General features: G+C 34.2%; 1 protein-coding gene across 1 annotated transcript in view; it reads right to left on the bottom strand.

Moving 5' to 3' along the window:
• ASCC3 (activating signal cointegrator 1 complex subunit 3) overlaps nucleotides 1-21,245 on the bottom strand; it is a 261,017-nt gene that overhangs the window by 57,401 nt on the left and 182,371 nt on the right. Inside the window, 10 exon segments of the mRNA XM_033054769.1 lie at nucleotides 8,870-9,012; nucleotides 11,000-11,120; nucleotides 11,229-11,374; nucleotides 11,508-11,674; nucleotides 13,054-13,139; nucleotides 14,520-14,573; nucleotides 14,576-14,742; nucleotides 16,604-16,772; nucleotides 17,242-17,340; nucleotides 20,929-21,083. Of these exon segments, the coding sequence (XP_032910660.1) occupies nucleotides 8,870-9,012; nucleotides 11,000-11,120; nucleotides 11,229-11,374; nucleotides 11,508-11,674; nucleotides 13,054-13,139; nucleotides 14,520-14,573; nucleotides 14,576-14,742; nucleotides 16,604-16,772; nucleotides 17,242-17,340; nucleotides 20,929-21,083 (1,307 nt within the window).

The following is a 21,245-nucleotide window of genomic DNA, read 5'->3' as shown; positions in this document are numbered from 1 at the left end:
CAAAACAGTCTTGTTAAGTGATTCTACCCTTCAAAATAATTTTATTGTTTTATTTTTTAAGGTCATTTATTATTTTATGTGATTTTAATATAATTATAGCCAGGAACTTTAAAATTTATGCTCTTATTAGTGGTTTCCTGGTGCCACCAGCAGTGGCATGATGATATTGCATACTTAGGGGCAGAATCATTCATGGTCATGGGAGGGATGGCCAAGGTTAGAGAAAAAACAGTAATGCAGAACAAATTAGTCAAAGTAACTGAATAATTTGGACACAGTGTTCAGGCTCATCTCGGACTGAGTTCTCCAGAGTACTGAGATATGACAGCTGCATGACTATAGTAATATCTTCATTTCTACTTAGGACTCTGAGGTGTTTCACTTCTGATGTTCAAGACTGCAACCTCTCTAAATATTTTCTGTGTTTTATAATTCTCAGACCTTGATGTGGATAAAATGATTCACATACCTAAACTCAAGTAACATGTTGCTAGTATTACAAAAAGAATCCTGAAGAGGTACAAAAAATGCAGAGAATATAGCTGTCCATGTTGAGGATTTTAAAACAAACAAACAAACAAACAATATAGATTTTGTAAATCAGTCTATTTTGTCAGGAAGAGTAAATTGCAAAGCATTTTAAAAGTCTATTTGTTGAAGTAATCTTGGCTAATGGAACCACAACTGATGGCAGTAACAGAGAAATTAATTTAAAAAAATTGTTCAACTTTTGAGAGATGAATCTATTTAATCTGTCAATGTAAGCTCTTAAACTTTATTTCCCCTCACAATGCAGTTGCTTGGATGTTCCTGAATTTCCTGTGCTAGAAGACACAGAAGGTTTGTTGTATAAACTGATCCAGCACATAGAAAAGGGTGCATACAGAAGAAAAGAGTGAAAGGGTCCATAAAACACTGAAAAGAAAGGGAGTAGTAAGAAAAAAGTCCAGTGAATTGAGAAGTGAAGAGAGGATAAGTCCATTTAGGAAAGAGAAGCAAGAAGAGGGGTAGATAAGTTGAAGAGAGTAAAGAGATGAATGAAAGGAGGATATGTTAAAGGATAAAGTTTATCTATCTAGATACAATCAGCAAACCTTTGATTTCTCTAGTCAACATGCAGACATGTGATTTCAGTGTAGACAACATGAATTATGACCCATCTTAAAGAGCTTTTCTTCTAAGATCAAAAAATATCTGGATAAAATGGGAACACATATACTGTTTTCTCTACAATTATGATCATCAATTTACAATACTAAAAATATTATCAAATCTATTAATGACTTTTTTACTACAGGTTTATTAATTGGTACTAGTACTGCATACACTCTTTATGCCTATGTACACATATTGAGAATTAATAACTATATGTATATATTTAACAGGAAATTAAGATGAAAAAAGTAGAAAACAAAATTGGTCAATATGTGAAAAACAAAAACAAAAAATGCATTTACATTTTAGTCAATTTCTGCATTCAAGAACTGACAAAAGGTTGATGAATTAATTTTTCTTCTCCCCACCAAGAATCAGCACCTTATGATAGTTATGTCTTCAATGTATGGGAATGAACCAATTCCAAAGACATTTATTTCATTATTCATATCAAAAGAATGTGATGTTGGGAAAAAAATGAATCTAAACCCCCTTGTCCTCTAGAACAGTACAGGGATCAAATCAGCTGATTGGGATTAGCCTAAAGTGATTAGACTGCTCCTTCAGCACACGTGGTTTTACACTGGGAGATATTTCCAGTGCACAACCTGAGCTAAACCTTTCTGCCATAGAGTTGCCAGCGGAAAACATCCTAAATTCACACTGCTGGGAATTTATTCAAAGATGTTCTTCTTGCTTTTACAATCAGTGGTGGTTATTTTTCCCCCTCTGACTTGTATTGCAGCGGTGGCCTGTGGAGCTGTTAGTCATACCTGCAAAGCAGCGTAATTTACCACAGGAAAACTAAAGAACCCTTAGCAGGAGCACTGGCACATGTACTGCTATCCTGTCATTTTAGCAGCAGGGAATCCTAGTCATTTTTAGCTGACCCCTTACTTTCACATAAATCACTGTAATAAACATAACTGTTTTACCCATAGGCACAATCCAAGGCTTAAAATTCTCATGACAATTTATTTAAAAGTGTAACTCCCTTATGTCAGTGTAGTGTAAGAATATTATAAATTTCTATTAAGAAATAATGACACAATTAATAGGTTCATTAACCAGAAACAGACACTGTGACTATTAAACAAATCTAACATTTCTGATTTGTTATGACTCAATTACTATTTATTTTTCTGAAAACAACTGTAATGTAGTTTTACTCACAGAAGGATAAATGAAATAAATCTTAAGAACAGAAAAAAATTATAGTAAAATAATATAAAGAAATACACATTGTACCGAGAGTAAAAAACCCTTCTACAACACCAATGCAGGAAACTTAATGCCAGGAAGGAATTTTTCCCTGGACTCACAGACAAGCAGGATCAGGCCCATGCAGAAAGATTTTGCTGTCCTTCATATTCCTTTTTTTTTTTTTTTTTTAATGAGCCGAGAAAAAAATAAACTTTATTTCTACATTTTCTATCCCAATTTCTAAAATAACCAGATTTTTCTCAAACTACTAAGTAGTCATTTTCTTTGTTCCTGCACATATGTAAACTGTTGAACCATTTACTTTAAGCTAATAGAACTTTTTTTTTATATTTTAAATTTATTATACTTAAAAAGCTTTTGTAGAAAGATAGGATTCCATTTAAGCAGATACATTACCCTGTGCCTGAAATACATTCCAGTCAGAGTATAATTCAGCAAGTTGATGACAATGCTGGCTCCAAAAGAAAGGAGGAGACCAGATTGGACAAGAATGAGCTAACAGATTGTGCAGCCCAATTCTGTCCCTTTGAGTGTGATATATTGTTTCAAGATGCTAAAACCCCATACTTTCTCAAAGCATATCTGTTGTGCTGGTTTTCCCATTTTCACAGAATCCTCATTATTAGTACTCTCTACTCTTTTCAAAGCACGTCAGACTCAGACCATATGCCACTGAATAATGCTTATCAATTGTCTAAAATGCCCAATAGAAGAAAGATCTGCCAAACAAAAGAATCGTGAAAGTTATGAAGTCTTTTACAAAAATAATTACATATTTCACATCTGCTACAGATGTTAAGTGAAATAAAAACATCTCCTTGTTATAACTAAACGTTAATTTTTATGACACACTTTTGTGTCATAAAACCAACATCTTGTAGAAGGAAGCTGAACTTCTATAATGACTGAAACACTTAGAAATCATTCTCGGGTACCCTCCTGATCTTTAAAGGCAGAAAAAAAATCATCTTACAAAATTATTTTTGATGAAGAGTTAGCTTATACTTCAGAACTGCCCCACACAGAACAAGCTGCCTAAAACAACTCAAATACGATTATTCAAGGAACATTTTCAAATCTGTTTTAAACAGTTGAGATACATTATTAAATCATATTTAATAATACATAATAATACATTAAAGCATAATAATATAATAAAATATTTAACACTAAAAGACACATTTAAATGACAGCAGTATGCCTGTTCATGACACAGACCAGATTCTTCTATTCCTGTTTTATAGCACAACATTACCTCAAAACATTAATATGGAGATAATAGGTTCTTTGATTTAAAGGCTAGAGAAGAAATAGCCATCTTTTGTCTTTCCAAGAATTCATAGGATTCTTTTATTGGTTTGGGGTTTTTTCTTTGTTTGTTTTTATTAACAATGCAAACCAACTATCGGTAAAATTTAATTCCCTTTCATGCATATGGCTATTTGTATTTCCACACAGTGTACAAACACATTTGTACTAATCCATAATTAGTGCACACGTGTTTATACACTCACATTTCTAAAATGGCAAAATCAGGATGGGTCTGATTCATTCTTTTGGAGTCAATGAGTGTCCTTCATTCAAGGGCCCTTGAATTCTGTGGAAGCAAACTATTGCCTGATATGGATACTATTGAATATTACTGCAGGTATGTTTATGCTAAAAGATACTAGTTATTTCTAGAGGTTTCATAAAGAACAGTCTTAACAAGATGCAGATGGCCAAATGATGCAGAAAGCAGAATGCAAAAAACATTGTGGTTAAAGTTAAAACTATGTACACTGGTACATTTCTTCTCCCTCTTTGCACTGTAAATATTAAAAAAAAATAAATCCATGTATCTGGACAGGGAATAAATTTTTAAAGAAACCCCACCAAACAAATAAGAAAACACCCTGCTTGTCTGCTGGTGAGAGCTGCATTCTAACTTCAAACAATAAACCATAAATACTACTTTTGTACTTTTGTTTTAGGTTAAAAACAAAAAGCTGTAAAAACATTAGAGAAAAATAAATAAACTGAAAACTGAATTCTAATAAATTATGTTGTAAAAAGATTGCAACATTTTCTGCCACCACAGATGTAGATGCAATTTCTGACTGAGAAGGACTTGTTCCTCTTCAGTCAGCTCCTAACGTAGAACAGTATAACTGATCTTACCCAAGCTGGCCATCAGAAACTGGTGGCACTGTCTGTTTCCAAAACGATAATCTGAGCTATTGTCCCTTTTAACAAGATAAGTAATGGGTCGCAAGCTTGAACATGACAGTCCTGGCTGACAAGTCCAAATTAGAATTTGGAAGCGCATATTTAGCTAGGAAGTGCATATTTTAAAATACTCTAATGATTATGCAAAAAAACAGGGTAAGCACAACATTTTCTTTTTCCATAGGTATGTTGGCATCCTCTATTTACAGATGCAGTCTCCTCTTTGAGATGCACTGCCCATTCACATTTCTGTAATGATGCACCTGTGCCTCAAAAGCATAACCAAGACAATCTTTACAAAGTGAAGTCTAATGTAGAGTTCTTGCTATTACTGCAGATGGCAAGGAAAACAGCTTCTGCTGCTGCTTCTTCACTCTGTTGAAAAATGAACTCAGTCTTGGGGCACACTGTAAGAGATAAATTTTGGAATGTGTATGGACAATGCAACTTACAGAAAAATTGAAAAATATCTCCAAGGCTCTAGTGGGAATTATTCTTTTTTTCCTAGAAACTGCCCACTCTTACTCTGGGCAAATTGTAGCAGTGTTGCTGAAATCCAGAAGGATGTCTGCACATGCAGTTGGAAAATGTAGGGGTCAGCTTTAAAGCATCCGCTACAAATCCTGGCAAGTAGGGTATTTCAAACATCATTGGAGGCTTCCTTTGTTAGACTAAAGTATATGCTATGCATGAGGTCTTTGAGTGGCCATTGGATAGAATTTATGAAACAACTCTAACTATTGTTGTGCATCAACAGGTCCAGCGGAACTACAAAACTGAGCAGTACTACAAGTAGTAATTTTCATTGAGTATGGGCCAGTTTTATGAAGACTGACTGCTTCTCAACTTTCTGAATTCCTTTCAACTTTATGAATACTGTAATGGGCATGAGCCAAAACCTGCATATCAGACATGAAATTAAAGGAAAATGTCAAGTAAGAATCATTCCCAAAACCTAATAGAACTGCCTACAGCATATATTTTTCAGTAGACGTATAACAAAATTCCTTCTCAACTGTAATTCAGTTGCACCTGTTAGGTAATGACTCCTTTGAGGGAAAGAACACCTTGTATGACTCCTCCATGATCCATGAATGCTGTTATCTACTTTGGTGGCAACAGCTGAAGGGTTGTTTCCATATGTCACGTATACATGCAAATACATATTCCAGAAGTTTCATGCAAGTTCATGTCATTTGAAATACAACTGGTTGATATACTGCCTGAATTTGATATTTAGAGCAAAAATGGAAGTGGATTTGCCTGTTATCTAAGAGTACTGTGAGAAGCAGCCTGGAAGTTTGTGAACAGAATCATTCATCACAAGCTTCAAACAAGAGGCTGGTTTGCCACCACAGGGAGAATCTCTGCAGAGAAGATGAGGGAAGCTAAGATGATGGCATAGCTGATAAACAGAGATCTAGTATTGGTAAAAACACATTAATAAAGATTCAGTACTGATCTCTGCTGTATTCCAGTCTCTTCCCCACAAGGCCTGAATCTCTCTGATACCATCTCACAAAGGAACAAAGAAAAAACACTTTTAATGGCTGTAAGAATCTGTCTCTACCTCAAATCAGTCCTTTAGAAGCTATCACAGATGGCATTGTTTTAGAACGTTTCAAGAAGCCTTAAGAAATCTACTGAGAAGCTAACAAACAGATGAACTTTTAGCCATCATGCAGCAAACCCAATTACACCATTTAATAAAACTTACTAATGAGTTCTCAAAGGAATCTTATGTCAGTCAAAATAATATTATACAAATAAAGCTGACTGAAGAAAAATGCCATGATCTGCTGTACAGCTTACTAACTTTATATACACCCATGGAAAATCTCTTTTATCTCAAAATACTTCACAATTAAGAATTACAACTATTTTGAAAATAAAGTAATTTGTAAATCCCCGTAAAGGAGCAGTAGTTAGCAAAACCAAAAAACAAATCTGAAAAACTGTCAGGAAAAAAAAAGTTGTTTAAAAGGCAACAACAATTTAATTCTTCTAACTGGTCCATTTTAACCCCATATGAAATTAAGAAACACTTAAGAAACGTTAGGAAATTTTGGACAAGGGTTGAATATAAAGTATTTGCTAGTTCTAATTTTCAAACTTAAAAAATTTATAGTGATCTGGAGAGAATTTTGTCTTTTTCACATCTAAGCCTGACGTTAATATTACTTGAGGGTAATTTTTTAAAACTAAAACCCCCCTAAATTATTGAGTTTTTATTATTATTAGAATATTATTAAATAATTAGGCAGGATATACACTATGTATGTAGCACTACTAGAACTTTGTCCTTTGCTTCAATGTCAAATGAAACTCAGGCTAATCATGCTCATTTAAAACACAAAACTACAAACTAGTCCCCATAATTGCCCAAAGAAATGTGCACTTCAAATTGTGGGTACTTCAAACAAAATTGTGTTCTGCATAATAGTGGTAAGATATAACAACTTAGAACTTAATCCTCAGTCTTTTACATTTACGTAATCAGAACTGAGTAACATGGTAGGTATCTCATGCTCCAAATATTCAGCTTATTAATTCAAATACAAATCATATGCAAATGCTATTAAACTAATAAATGCAAAGTCTGCTTGTCCTTGTTGGCTCCTATTTCAAAACCTTCAGAGGCTTATTCTGAAACATGAAATTCAAAGATTCCTAATAGAAAACCCTTTTCCAGCAGGTGAAGAAGCCTCAGTTACAGTGTTTTTCAGAATAGCAGTGGCTCCCAGGACATGGGGAAACTATTCCTAACAATGCAAGTCATTTAGGGCAAGCTGCCTGGTGCATACTCTAACTGTAGGTGAGATTATGACAGTAAACCATCACAAGGTACTAGAGTACTCTACTAAGTAATAACAACTTGGACATGGAATGTTTCTATTAGGTTCAAGAAAACATTAAATAGAGGTTATACAGCTAGAAAAGCACCATCAAGTTGAGATATGCTTTAGTAACACTGGTTTATCAGCCAAGACAGCTATTTTCTGTTTTAAAATCCACCCAAAACAGTAAGTATAAAGATATTATGCTTTATCTCTGAAAAATCCCATTTTATTTTTTGGCAAAGAGCAAATAAACACAAACAATATAATCTAGAAACCTATACTTTCTGGTATATAATATTTATAATTGTATAACTATTTAAAAAACTGTTGATATATAAATATTCATACAGTATTCAACTTGGATTTAATATTTATGATTACTGCATTTTGCTGTTTTTTGGCCCAAAACTAGCAAAGTAATTCCTTGTAGAAGATTGGCAATAACTAGAAAAAGCTAGTCTCTAAAATCTAGAAAATCTTAATATTGACCATAAAAACCTGTTTTCTTGCAATGATATACTATAATCAGGACCATTTGTGCAGAGTGAAATAAATAATACTGCATTCAGAGCAGGTGCTTAACTGAGTGAATTAAATATAATCTGGTATACAGTCTGAAGACTGCAGATAAAAAAGAATATTGAATGGTTGTTTATTATTTAGCCATCATTCATGTTTTGCAGCAAACAAAAGATTTTAAAAAAAGAAGAAAACGTAATTAAAGATTATTGCTTGAAAAAGAATAAAAACCAAGCCTTTCTGCTAGCATTGTTTAACATCTAAGTGTTTGACTTTGCAATCTATATTTTTAAAAGGAAGATATTGGCAGAAGCTTTCTTTACTGTTTTTAATATCATTGATTTATTTCATTGATATGCAAGACTGAACCATTGCTAAAGGATTGGTTCTGCAGCATGTCTATCTATCTAGGAATATAGATGGATGCATGTATATACATAGGTACATATATTCACACAGATATATATGTATATACACATACATAATGCATCTTATGAGAAGGATGATTTTTCTCATAAAACACTGAAAGAGATTTGGTTTAGATTTCAGCTCAACATCTATATGTCACAGATGTCCAGCTGTAAACTTTAGAGAGCACTAGCCCTCTTTCTTTTAGTCTTTGTCTTATCTTTGTATCAAAGACTTGCACCATGTGATATATGTTGTCTGGGACCATGGAACTAGCATTAATAAGATATGCAGGAAAAAACAAAGATAAAAGAGTTGGTGTTCTGAAGTTCAGCTCTTGCACAGACGCTTCTATAGCCTTAATGCTGTCACTACTTTTAATACATAGGGAAATTTAGCATATGCACAACTCTTTCAAGATCTACCCTCAAACAACTCGTTTCAGATGATTTTTTTTCCCAAACAAACATTAAGACAGAAGCAAAGAGCAAATAAGGAAGGTAAAATGATTCTACCTCTCTTTCGTCCATCTTCAGCCATTGTTTGGGATCATCTTCTGTGGCTAGGAAAGCTATGAGATCTAAGGCAGTAAGCCTCGTCTGACGCCTGGATGACACAAAAATAAGAACAGGCTTGGCTGGAGAATGACTCCGAATTGCTGTTGAGCAAAACAGAATTTTGAGAATTAGACCCTTTAATGACAAAGATGAGAGTTTATCTTTTCAATCCCATGACAGTTGATAGATGTCCCTGCAGGTGACACTGAGCCTCCACTCTGCTGGATGGATACAACTGAGGTGAGAATACACCACCTCTGAACCAATGGCTGTAAAACTATGCTTAGCTGAGTCTCAATTTCCCTTCTGAATGCTGTCAGCTAAATAAGAGAACCAGCTATGAAAAAAAAACCAACAAAACACCACAAAATCTAGACAAGCTTTCTAGACTTCAAGCTTGCAAATTTCTTTATCTCAACCAAAAAAGTATGTAAATTCTTTTCCTACACTGTTGGGGTATGTTGTTTCAGACTCAGTGCCATGAAGGTCTAAAACTTGCTTTCTGCCTGAACCTAAGCTCAAACTGCATAAACTCAAATCAGACTACAGAGGATCACTTCAAACTACCAATATCAGAAAATGTGAAAAAAGTAGAAAGTGACTTTTCAATAGATGCTGTGAAAGTGGGCAATACAGTACAAGAGAACTTTGTTTCTGAGCCAACGAACTAGTCAGATATATTTAAACCAATTATGATATATTGAAATCAATTCAGGTTTAGGACTTTTTAAAATAGCATTTTCTTGCTCAGCCTATCTTTGAAAAGTTTCAGGTTGCAGTGAAATTTTTATGGTCTCAGGAATAAGTATTGCCATGAAAATGCTAAAATAACCTTGACTGTATCATGTCAAACAAGTCAGGAACAGAGCGTGCAATAAATCATATTTATACATATTTTCTAACATCAACAAGCACTAGAAGTATAAACAGGTGTACCTAGAATTTCTAAACTCTCTCTAAACCACTTATAAATCCATTTGTGTGTTTTCTCATGTAGTTCTCATTCAAGCAATTAAATTTATGTATTTTTAATTTCTGAAAACTATTTAATACTGCCTACCAGCACATATTATTCTGCAGTTCATGAATACCATACAGCATGTGCTCCTGCATATACACACACAATGCACTTGTGAAATTACTGAAATAGGATAATTCATGTGTATTTATATCTTACAACTATATATGCCAATATATCTATATATTTTAAACCCCAACATCTAATGGATTTTTGTTGCTTCAGGAACAGGTGTGGCAGAACAGCCCAAGACAGATTTATTGTTCATTAGTGTTTTTGTACAATGCTCTTGTGGAGGTGTAAATAATCCGAGCTGTCAAGATTGGTCTCTAGTCCACAATCAATACTTTGCTTCTGTCATAAGGCTAATTAAAGCAGCTAAAAAGTCCCCTCACAAATGTCACCTCACAATCAACAACAGTTCACACCACAAAATTTATTTTGGAGGTTATTTTTAATTGATATAATAAATATTCCTTATGTAACCAGAACAAAACATGTTCAAATAAAATACAAGAGAGCTTTTCTTAAATCTATACTGCTTGCCAGCTTGGTTAAGAATAAAAAATTGGAAACAGAAGCATATCTGGATGCACTACAAATTTTGAATTTTATGGTTATTGCTTTGAAACTAGAATTATAGGAGGTTAGCCTGACTTGCAACTTCTGTTCACAATTTTTTTTATGCTTACATGCAGTGGTCCATATGAAAATACCTCAGCATATTAATAATATGAATTGTTTTATTGCTTTCTAAATTTCAAATATTTTTACACAAATATTTCTCTCTGGTGTCAAACACTAAGAGAAAACACATTTTATTTCCCCTTCACTAACACTAATTTTATTCTTCTGTTCTAAATACATTACATTCCTCTGTTACATGTTGCATTTGCAGCACACTTCATGTTTCAGACAAATAGCTTTGGGCCATTAGCAGAGCAGATTCTCCCAATACATGCCAAGAGTACATACAGTAACACATGTTGCAAATGTGCTGCAAATGAACTGTGCAAAGACCCTTTTTCTTTTAGAGAAAGAAGGAAAAGATCTAGGAGGTTGCTGCTTACCCTGAAAAGCAGGTTTGTTCATGGTGGCCATGCGAGGACAGTAGTGCTGACCAGGGAAGCCCTGAATGTGCACCTCCAGAGGAACTGGGCGCACGGACGGTCGGAAGTTGAACAGACCCATCTGCAAGAGAACGTTTTGTTCAAGTTTAACCTTGAATTATCTTACCAATTGCTATTTTGCTTTTCTGTGTGACAAATACATATCTGTTTTCTAAAACGTTTTTCATACCTGATTAATGTTTAGCCAGTCAGCAAGGTCTCTGGCGTTTGCTAAAGCAGTGGATAAACCAACTACTCTTACTGGCTTCTCCGTGTGAGATGAGATAAAGTTTGTTCGAGACACAATGACTTCCAATACTGGGCCTCTCTCATCCCCTAGTAAAGGAAAAGTCAATGGAAAAACAGAAAAAGAAAAGGTTCAGATGTCAAAAAGTATATTCTCATCATAAGTAACAGCACACTTCAAATTTAGTAACGATTCTGATCAAAAGCAGTGAAGCATGCTCACCTAGAAGATGGATCTCATCTATGATGAGAATGGCAACTTTCTGAACATAGCTTCTATTCTGCCAGCTTCTGCTGACACCATCCCACTTCTCTGGGGTAGTAACAATCAGGTCAGCTTGGGCAATAGCTCTCATATCAGGAGTCACATCTCCCGTCAATTCTACAACCCTGTAATCAAGAAGGACAGTGGCTTGGCTTTACAAAGCTTTAAAACATTTTAATGTTAACATATTTACTCCTTAAATTCCTAAAAGTAGAAAGAAACAAAATTCAGGAAAATAATTCTGCTTCTTGTCAAACATATTTAACAGGATTTTCAAAATTGTTTTAAGTAAACAAACCTGTCTGTTTTCCTAGGAAATACCATATAAATACCAAATACCATTCCTTAGCAAAATCATATAAAAAGAAGAGGATGAGTCCAAACCAACAGTAAGCTCTTCAAAATGAAGATAACATAATACTGGTATGATGTAATGTGAATCTTAACATCCTGTCACAGACAGGATGAAAGCTTTCATGGAGGCTACCAAGTTGCTGCCTGCTGTTCTGCATAGATCTCTGGTTTGAATGATAGGGCTAAACTGCTGTGTGTATTGCATTTGTTGGTGAAGGTCCATTAAGACTGGTGCAGAGATTAGCCTGAGATTACTTTTGAAGAAGATTAGCAGATTTTTTCCAATTGTTCACAGCATTTGCAATGACCCATCATTTTAGATGGATCCATTATAATGGGTTTTAGACTTTTCAATGACACATTCTAAATCCAGCTGAACATCAAACAAAAAATCCTCAAAGTAATGTCTATAGTCTGTTCAAGATTTTAGTCACAATAATTGTAAATTAAAAAAAAAAAAGAAATAATACCATAAAATATTCTGTCTCATTGCTGTGATAACAACTGGAATGTTATTGGTAATTTCATGTACACAGAGCAGCATTGCTTTCTTTTGTGTGCTTTGAGCTTAAGTTGGGAAAAAGGCTATATTGAGAGAAGGTGAAGGCCCTAAATAACGCATCCAATGCATAAAAAATTTAATTCAGAACTATAATTTTGGAAAGCATCAACATGACTGATATATCTTATAGATCATAAAGTAATGGTTGAAGTCAACACCTGGAAAGATCAGCAGGAAATTAAAGCTACCGAGGAATAAAATTATATTAATTTATATATGAAGGACATAGTGCTGCTACTATACAGTTTATGCAAATCCTGTATGTTTCTTACAGCTGAGGTTTCTAACAAGAACTTATTTTGACTTACATTTTCAATATGCAAGGATATTGTAGAGTGAAATCTGAGCTCTGAATTTTTTATATTGGCAAGCAATGAAAACGAAAATAGCTGGGTATCAAAGTGTATCCCTTTCTTAGTTTTGATCTATGAGTGACTATTGATAGAACTTTTCAAGTACTAGAAATTTGAAGGACAGTATAAAACCAAAACCCTTTTTGAAATACTCATAAGTATTTTTAGATTCATTCATACTTGATGAGTTGCTCTTTTGCTTCTCATTTCTCTGATTAGATAAGGAGAAACATACTTTTTACCAAGCTTTTCTTCAATCCTAACTTTCCAGTCCTCAATCCTCTCACGGACGAGTGCTTTTAAGGGTGCAATATACACTGCCTGCAAAAGAAAAGGCACAAAATTATAAGTTAAACAAGACACCTTTATTAAAGTGTACCTAAAACACTTGGTATTTGTCAGATTTGACATACTCATAATCTATAAAATAAATAAGGTCTGAGATCCTGAAATGAGCTACAGCAGGATTATATTCAAAACAAACATAATGCCTGAAAATATTGTTCTTTTTCCCCTGAGCAATTAATAAGCAAATAAACTCAGATAAAGAATAATTTATTGAAATTTAAGTATTTATCACACCTTTTAAAATCAAAACCCGCTTATGTAAATAATGGTGGTTTTTTGCCATGACTATAAAATCTGCACGTTAACAATCTGGAACAGAAATAATCTGAATTTCTAGCAAGCAATACCTTACCCGATTTCTAGTTATGTCATTAAATTATTAAAACATTACCAATTAAATAAAAAAGCTGATTATCTTAAGCAAAATGTCACAATATTTTTCTCACAGAAGCTCGCATTGCGGAGGGGAATATGCTCACATGTACAGAACATATTTACTTATAGATTAATGGTTAAAAATTCTAAAGCTCTTGAACATGAAGAAACTGCAACATGAAGAATTCACATACATTCTTTGAAATACATAGCCCGGCTTCCAGCTTTATTAAACCCTAAAATATATATTCCTTTGAGAGCTAGCTATTTTTATGTCTCACAGATAAATTGAAACTGAGTGACTTGTTTACTTCACTTGGACTAACAAATTACATGAAGATATTTAAATTCGAAGATGATTAAGGAATTTATGTACACGATTTCTGTTAATAGAAAGGTTATACTTTTTAAAAATTTCTTAGTCAGATACAAAGATCTTTTTGAAAGACTTTAAAGCTAGAATGTAGCTAACTAAGGCAATATGGCTAAATCAAGAAGCAGGTATATATTCACTTTGAAAACAAAACTCCAAAAGGTGAGTTGTTCAGCTTTTAGGCAACTTAAAACACAGGGGGGAGCTGGAACAGAAAACTGGCTTGTAGTAATTAATTGCAACTTATTTGTTTAAATAACAGAGAGACTGGGCTAGTCGTACTCACATGGAAGGGAACTAATAGCTATAAAACAGTACCACTGCTAGTAGAAGGAGATTAAAGCAGGAAATGCTATTAAGTAAGGGAGGAAAGGAAATCCAGCATGCCTGCATGCCATTTTTTGTCGATTTAACTCTAGCTGTCAGTTGATTGAAATAAACAGTTGAAATAAAAGCATAATGTACATAATGCACTACCATTTTGTATCCACATGCATATAAAATGGAAAAAGCAACATTCAGTTCCCCATAGTCTTCTTCTAGATGTTTTTATTACCAAAAAAATGCTCATAACAAAATGATTCTAGTAAACCTATTTTACAAACCTTTGATGTGGGATACTTGTTAAAAACTCTAAAGATGGCTAATTCAGCTGCAAACCGTTTTTTCCAGAACCTGTAGGAGCTCCAAGAAGAACATTGCAGTCTGTGTGATAAAGGGTATGGAATATCTGTGTCTGAATAGGGTTGAAGTGTGTAAATTTGTACAGAACTTCATATTCAGGATGTCCCAAGGCTGTGATAGGCAAAGGCTGAAGATCCAAAAGCTCTAAAACCACAAAATAATCGTAAGTGCATGAGAAGAGATGCCATGACATGACATAGCTTGTTATGAAGATAAATATATTAGCCAGTAATTTAGTGGAAAACAATTTACATTGAAAAATGTTTTACTTAGTATCTCATAAAACAGTGAGTACACATTTGTGTAATTGTTCATTTTGATGAAGAAAAATGAAAAGGTGTTTTTATAGCTCTGATATATATTTCTGCAAGTAATTTTTAAAGTACTCAGATAGCTGTGAATTCAGCTATTTGCAAATATTAATCTTTTTCTTATACCTGTGTTCTTTTTACACACTTGTAGTAAGTTCTAAACTCACTGCATTAGATCGTATTTACATCCAGCTTCTTATGATAACAGAATGTGGAGTATTTCAAGTTCAAGGGGAAAAAAACCTATTTAAGAAGGAAGGATTCTTTGGAGTTTCCAAGTTAATGGAGTAATAGAAATCAGATGAGTACAGCTAAATTTTGCATCTTACACTTTAAATGTATAATTAAAGACATAATCTTAATAAACAAACAAACAGCTTTTCAATATGTGATTCTCAATATATCTTGAGGGCATCTGCTATCCAAAGAATTAGAGATTGTGGAATTTGGAAGATGATATATATAACCAGATTGGATTTGGAATCCTACCAAATTAAGGAGACTGCAGTGATTCTGCTATGCAGATGCTTGCTTTGAAGTTTGGGTTTGGTTTTTTTTTTGTGGCTGGAGGTCTCCTTGTCTTTTCAGGGTGCTTCACATTAAGGTATGATATGGGAGTCATAAAATCTACTGAGGCAATGATGCCTAATATTCTTCACATGCTTTTCACTGATACCTTATGGCTGTTTTATCATTCCCACTGAAACAGTGATTTCTTGGGCTCTGTTGAGGAGAAAGAAGGTTTTTTTTGCCTAGCAGAGCCTCTATGTACTTCATTGTTGAGTGGGAACCAGATGGGAATTGAAATCAATTACCATAAATCCTGGAGTCTCCATAACTGGTGATGTGTAAATATCTTTCTGTTTCTTCTGAATAGTAGTCAGTGATCAGTCAATTAGATAAAAAGGTTACACATGCTATTCCAGACAGCGTAGGTACAGTATAACAATAGCTAAACACTTCACAAACACATGTGAATTTGTGCATGCCAAAGGACGACACCGTATGAGAACTGTGCATTTCTGAAGGCACTCAGCAGACTGCTAGATGAGCCAAATGTAATTACAGGGGAAAGGTTTTACAGTGACATCAGGCCCAATGAATGTATAAAGCAATTTATGTATCCAGAAAAAAAGAAGCAAAACACAAACATATGCTTCTGTGCCAAGTGTTAAAAAAGGAGGGGGAGGGGAAGGCCACAACTTGCATGAGATGAAATGTGATGTTCAGTGCTGTAACAGTACTTGCTATGATAAATATATCTCAGCAAAAATAGTAAAATGTTTCATATTTTCAAAATTTTAGCATTCTTTGTTCTTTGCTGAATGCCATGTATTAGACAGTCTAAGATTATTTTTAGCTGGTCCAGAAGAAAGGTAATGCTGGCAGCACCAAGCTAAGACATACCATAACACAGAGATTTGCTTAGTTTTATATGACAGGTTCAGTTTTCTTATGCTTTGTAGAGAATCTGGAGTAACTAAAAGGCTGGTATTATACTGAGATGAAACCAAAATTCCTGCATTTTGTTCAATAATGGAAAATCTTAGAAAGCTGGAGAAGAAATGTCACAAAGTGAAATTCCATAAATTTTTCTCCAATGAAGCAGAAGTAAGAGTGTTATTGCACTACCATAAAAAACAACCCAACATGAGCAACATCAATGAAAACAAAATGATCAAATTTGAAGTTACCTGTGTGGGGCGGATGTCTCTCTGGAAGAATCAAATGTTGAAAATTTATGATACACACAGCCTCTGCTCCTAACCATCTATCAGACACAGCTCGAATATAATATTGAGAAGGAAGAGGTTCAAAAATTGGGATTGTGAACACCAGCAGCTGAGGTTCTTTAGTAATGACCTAGTGCAAACATGTAGAGAAGAATTACTGCACAGAAAAATCAGTAACTTGAAAAAGCATAGTTTGCCTCACTTGCAAAAGCATTGCTAACACAAAACAATAAAGTATGTGTGCAAATGTTTACATCTTTATAAAATATTTTACTGCCCAGAATGAATTTTTTTTCCATTATCTTCAAAAGATAAAAATAAGGTTGGCTCTTAATCTTGCTCTTTAACAGATGAAACCATTACAGTCTTTCTATATCACCTGAAAATAACGGTCCCAGCAAAGGAGGAAGAGAAAAAAGGATATTTGAGCATAGAAAACATTGCTGTGGAAGTCCAAGCTGATCAAGTACATCTGAATTTGAAAGCTGTACTACTGATTTGAAAATCTGCTTAGGTCAAAACACTGTATGACCTGACAAATCCACATCTCACTAACTTTGTTTCTGTTTTGCTATGAGATTCTGAATGAAGTCCATTACCTGTTTCTTTTGAATGATGAAGTACTCTGAATGATAAATGTGATCATTAGTCGGGTCTTCTACCCAGATCCACCAGGGCTCTCCAACACCACCATGTACCTTTATGAGTAGAAAAGATAGCTTTGTTTTAGTTCTAACAAGATTCTCTAGAAATAGGGGATGCATTTCTGAATGAGATAGGCTCACAAAGGAATACAGAAGTACAGAAATCAGAGGTAACAGAAAAATAACATTTTTAATCAGATCAGTCTGCCTAAAGATTATGCTTCAATAAAGGTTTGCTTAAGGTAAATACAATATAAATGGACATGATACAAATGCAACTAAAGGTAGTGCCTCAGCTGTTCATAAATTTACTTAACCCCAAGGGTTCCCTCTAGGCTCTCTTTATTCCTCCCTGTGCTTTTGCCTTTGGGTTCTGTGTAGAGGATTGTCGTTTGCAACTGTCCGCTCATTTTTCAGTCAAAAACATTCTCTCAGGAAAAAAATGGACACTGAATTGTGACATTCCTCTCTCTCATCCCCTCTCCTCTAGAAAAATACAGTAAGTGCATTCAGAAGCTTGCAGATGTAGCCATCGTTACAGGTGAAGTGAGAAGAACATAAATAGAGCTGTCACTTGATGATTTCCCTGCCATCTGGCAACATGTCTTCTTAAACCTAGATTTTTGTTTGCTTTGTTGTGTACCCTACTTTGCAATGCCAGAAATCATAGCTAGGTATGATGCTAAATTAAGATTTTTTGTTTCTTTGTCAGAATAAATAACCTTTGCCAATGTACAAGCATTTTATTTAAATATCTTGGAAATTAAGAAAAATGCATAGTAAAGGAATATGGAAGACATACTATCAAATGAATGCAGATGTCTGGTGTTTCTGGTGGGGACTGTGATAAGCTGCAAAACCAGGAGATGAAAAAAAAGTTGGAATTTTTCCTAAACTTAATAGAAAAAAATACAAAGTGCATAGCTGCTTCTAATGGCAATTTTAATGCTCCAGGAATCTGGTATTGATTCACACAGCACACATTATTTTCAGCATAACTCATTACTGTGTCTGTGTCAAAAAACAGTCTTTACTGGTTTGTGAAGACAAAACTATGCACAAAGAATGCATAGAAAGGTGCTTTTCTTTCTATTTTACCACAGTTGCACAATATACAAATAAATGGACACTCATTCATTTTTATAACATTTGAATTTCACTAGCAGCTTCATTGGGAACTGAAGCAGTGAAACTAAAATGACACGCAGGGTGACATTTTGAAAAGTGACAGTGAGACTTATTTCATCAGTGTTTAGGGGCATTTAAAAGAGATGAGAGAATTAAGTAAGACAATTAAGTTCATAGCTCAGAAATTTTATTACAAACTGTAATAGCAACCTGGCTTTGGAAAGTCCCATGAAAAAACTGCATGGAGTAAGTAGGACAATCTGGGAACAGGAAACGTAACATCTTCTCCAGTAACGATTTGCAAGAACTCTGGGGAGCACTTAAGAACTGACGCATACCTGTATTTTGGGCAACCATCACCCTAAAACTATATGTCTGATCTATGACTCAGCTAATTAATACTGCTTGCATTATTCTGCATTTCTGCTGGACCCCTCCTGGATGCATTAAGGCTTAATTGCTCTGTCTGGGTATGTTTATAGTCCTTTGCTTCTAACAATAGAATAAAAATGTGGGATTTGGCTTACATGCTTTTACTGAACTTAAGGGCTCTCTGTACTGAAAACTGAAGATCAAGTTGATGTCATATCTCACAACTACAAAAACATCTCTTCTTTCTCTTGTAACGTCAAATGCAAAGTTTGTGATGGGATCATTAGAGAATTAATTTTCAGGTAAAGGAACAATCTTAAAACCATGAAATATTAGCCAAGCAGGCTATTTCAGCTAAGCATGGTGTTTAAAGTTTTCATAACTGGTTTTACTTGATTACTGCAATTCTTCAGACGGAATTTTTTAGCAAATGACTTTCCTACTAATTACAGGTATACTGGTAAGTTTCTATAGCCATCTTCTGCAAAACTTGTTAAAATAATGTGATGATAGAGAAGCACTTTCAGAGTATTTATGCTTGAATTTGAGACAGTTATTCATTTTCAGAGACTATTAAAATTTAACAGCTTTAGTTATGTACTGTGATAGAAGCTTCATTTACTAAAGAAACAGGAAAATCAACACCACATTACAAAAATTAAAAAAAAGCAAAAAAAAATTTTCCAAGTTCTTATGATTACCAATAAACAAATTCACATAAAAACATCTCCATAAACTTAAGTGATAAAACAAATCATACTGTTTCCAAAGCAATCATCAAAAAAACTGTGTAAAGGGGGTTATGGCAGAAAATAGACTTGTAATAAAATTTTGTTCTAAATTTAGAAGTTCAGAATCAAAACAACAGTATGATTTTGTGTGGACCCCTTTTCAACCTGTAAAGATATCGAACCTAGGTTTTTTTTGAAAAACCTAACAATGGATTGAGAAATTACTTTGTATTAAGATTAAGTTTAATATGAAGAAAAGTGATTGTTTTTGTCTTTAGCAGATTACAGGATGTTTCAATCCTAAAAAGTAATGCTTTATTTTCCTTCTGAAGTATTGCACATAAATAAGGCAAAAAAAATTTCATGTTATAATTCATGTTAGGAATCCATTCAAATATTTCTTCAATAAATCTAGGTGGCAAGCAAAATCAAACTTTCTATATTTTGATGCTAATCTCCCATTTATAAGATAACTTGGTGAAACTCCCGCAAGGAAATAAAACAGCTTCCATCAGGGAAAATATTTCCTAAAGTAATTTAGATATTTGTGGAATAAAACTCTCATTTAATTAAGGTAAAATTGTAATTGAAAGGATTTTAAAATGAATTTAAAAGAAAAGAACAGATACTTAATATCCACATTTCAAAATAATTCATCTTAAGCATAAATCTCATAAGTCTAAAAGAAAAAAAATTATGTTTGCCCATGGAGGTATCTTTTTTCCCTGTAGAAAGTTTCAGAAGTAACAGCAACAATACAATGCCCCCATGTGGTCATTTATGTTTCATTTAGACTTAAATGTATTTCTAATGAACAGATTCTGAATCAAAGGACATGTGTATATCTAAATGTGCAACTGGTACAACTTCTTTCATATAAATTTGCACTATAAAATACAGATGAACATAGTTCCAAACAGTTTATCCCAGTTTTTTTGTTCAGACAAGTCAGAACAAGGCACTGATATTGTGAATATATATTTGTGAAGCCCAGAGGTACAGGAGAACCTGGCATATATGAACTGCATTTCAAAGCTTTTCTGTGTTTGACATTCACTCATAGTTCAGCAAGCCATTCATGTATTCCTTCCTCTTGCTTCTCCTTTCTGGGCACTTAACTCTAATCCATGGGTGACTACTGTGAATATTCAGTATCAAGCATTTGCCTCAATGTGTTATACACAGCCCAATCTTACAAGGATTAACAGAAATGAAAAATGATCTTTGCCTGCTTTCTTCAACAATAGTCATAAGGTCATCCCATTCCTATTATCAAATTTGCTTTTTAGCTAAAATAAATGCTCTTTTTTTCTTTTTTTATCCAAACAGCTATGGACTCCCAGTGATCATCTCCTTTACTGAAGCTAAACTAATGCTTCTCATCTTGCCTCCTCCTCCCCTTTTTTTTTACCTGGTCATTCCAGGTGAAGTCGGGAGCGATGTTCAGCCGAACTCGGAGCACTGTGCGGGTGATTGGCTGGATTGTTGCTTCCATTACGATGGAGGGTATTTGATGGACACACTGTTTTACCTTTAACCCAATTTTCACATGATGCAGCATATGACCTGCCAAGAAAACATTAGGTGTAATGAATTTGCATTTCCAGGAAAAAGCATGCAACTCTGACTTTCAAATAGGCTTTTGGAGAGAAGTATTATGGCTTGCTTGTTTTGCTCCTGGGTACGTAAATGTCTGACTCTCTTGACCTGGCATGTCTGATTATTTTG

This window comes from Catharus ustulatus, chromosome 3, assembly GCF_009819885.2.
Source record: "Catharus ustulatus isolate bCatUst1 chromosome 3, bCatUst1.pri.v2, whole genome shotgun sequence".
NCBI classification, from domain to species: Eukaryota; Metazoa; Chordata; class Aves; order Passeriformes; family Turdidae; genus Catharus; species Catharus ustulatus.
This window is presented reverse-complemented; position numbering and strand designations above follow the sequence as displayed.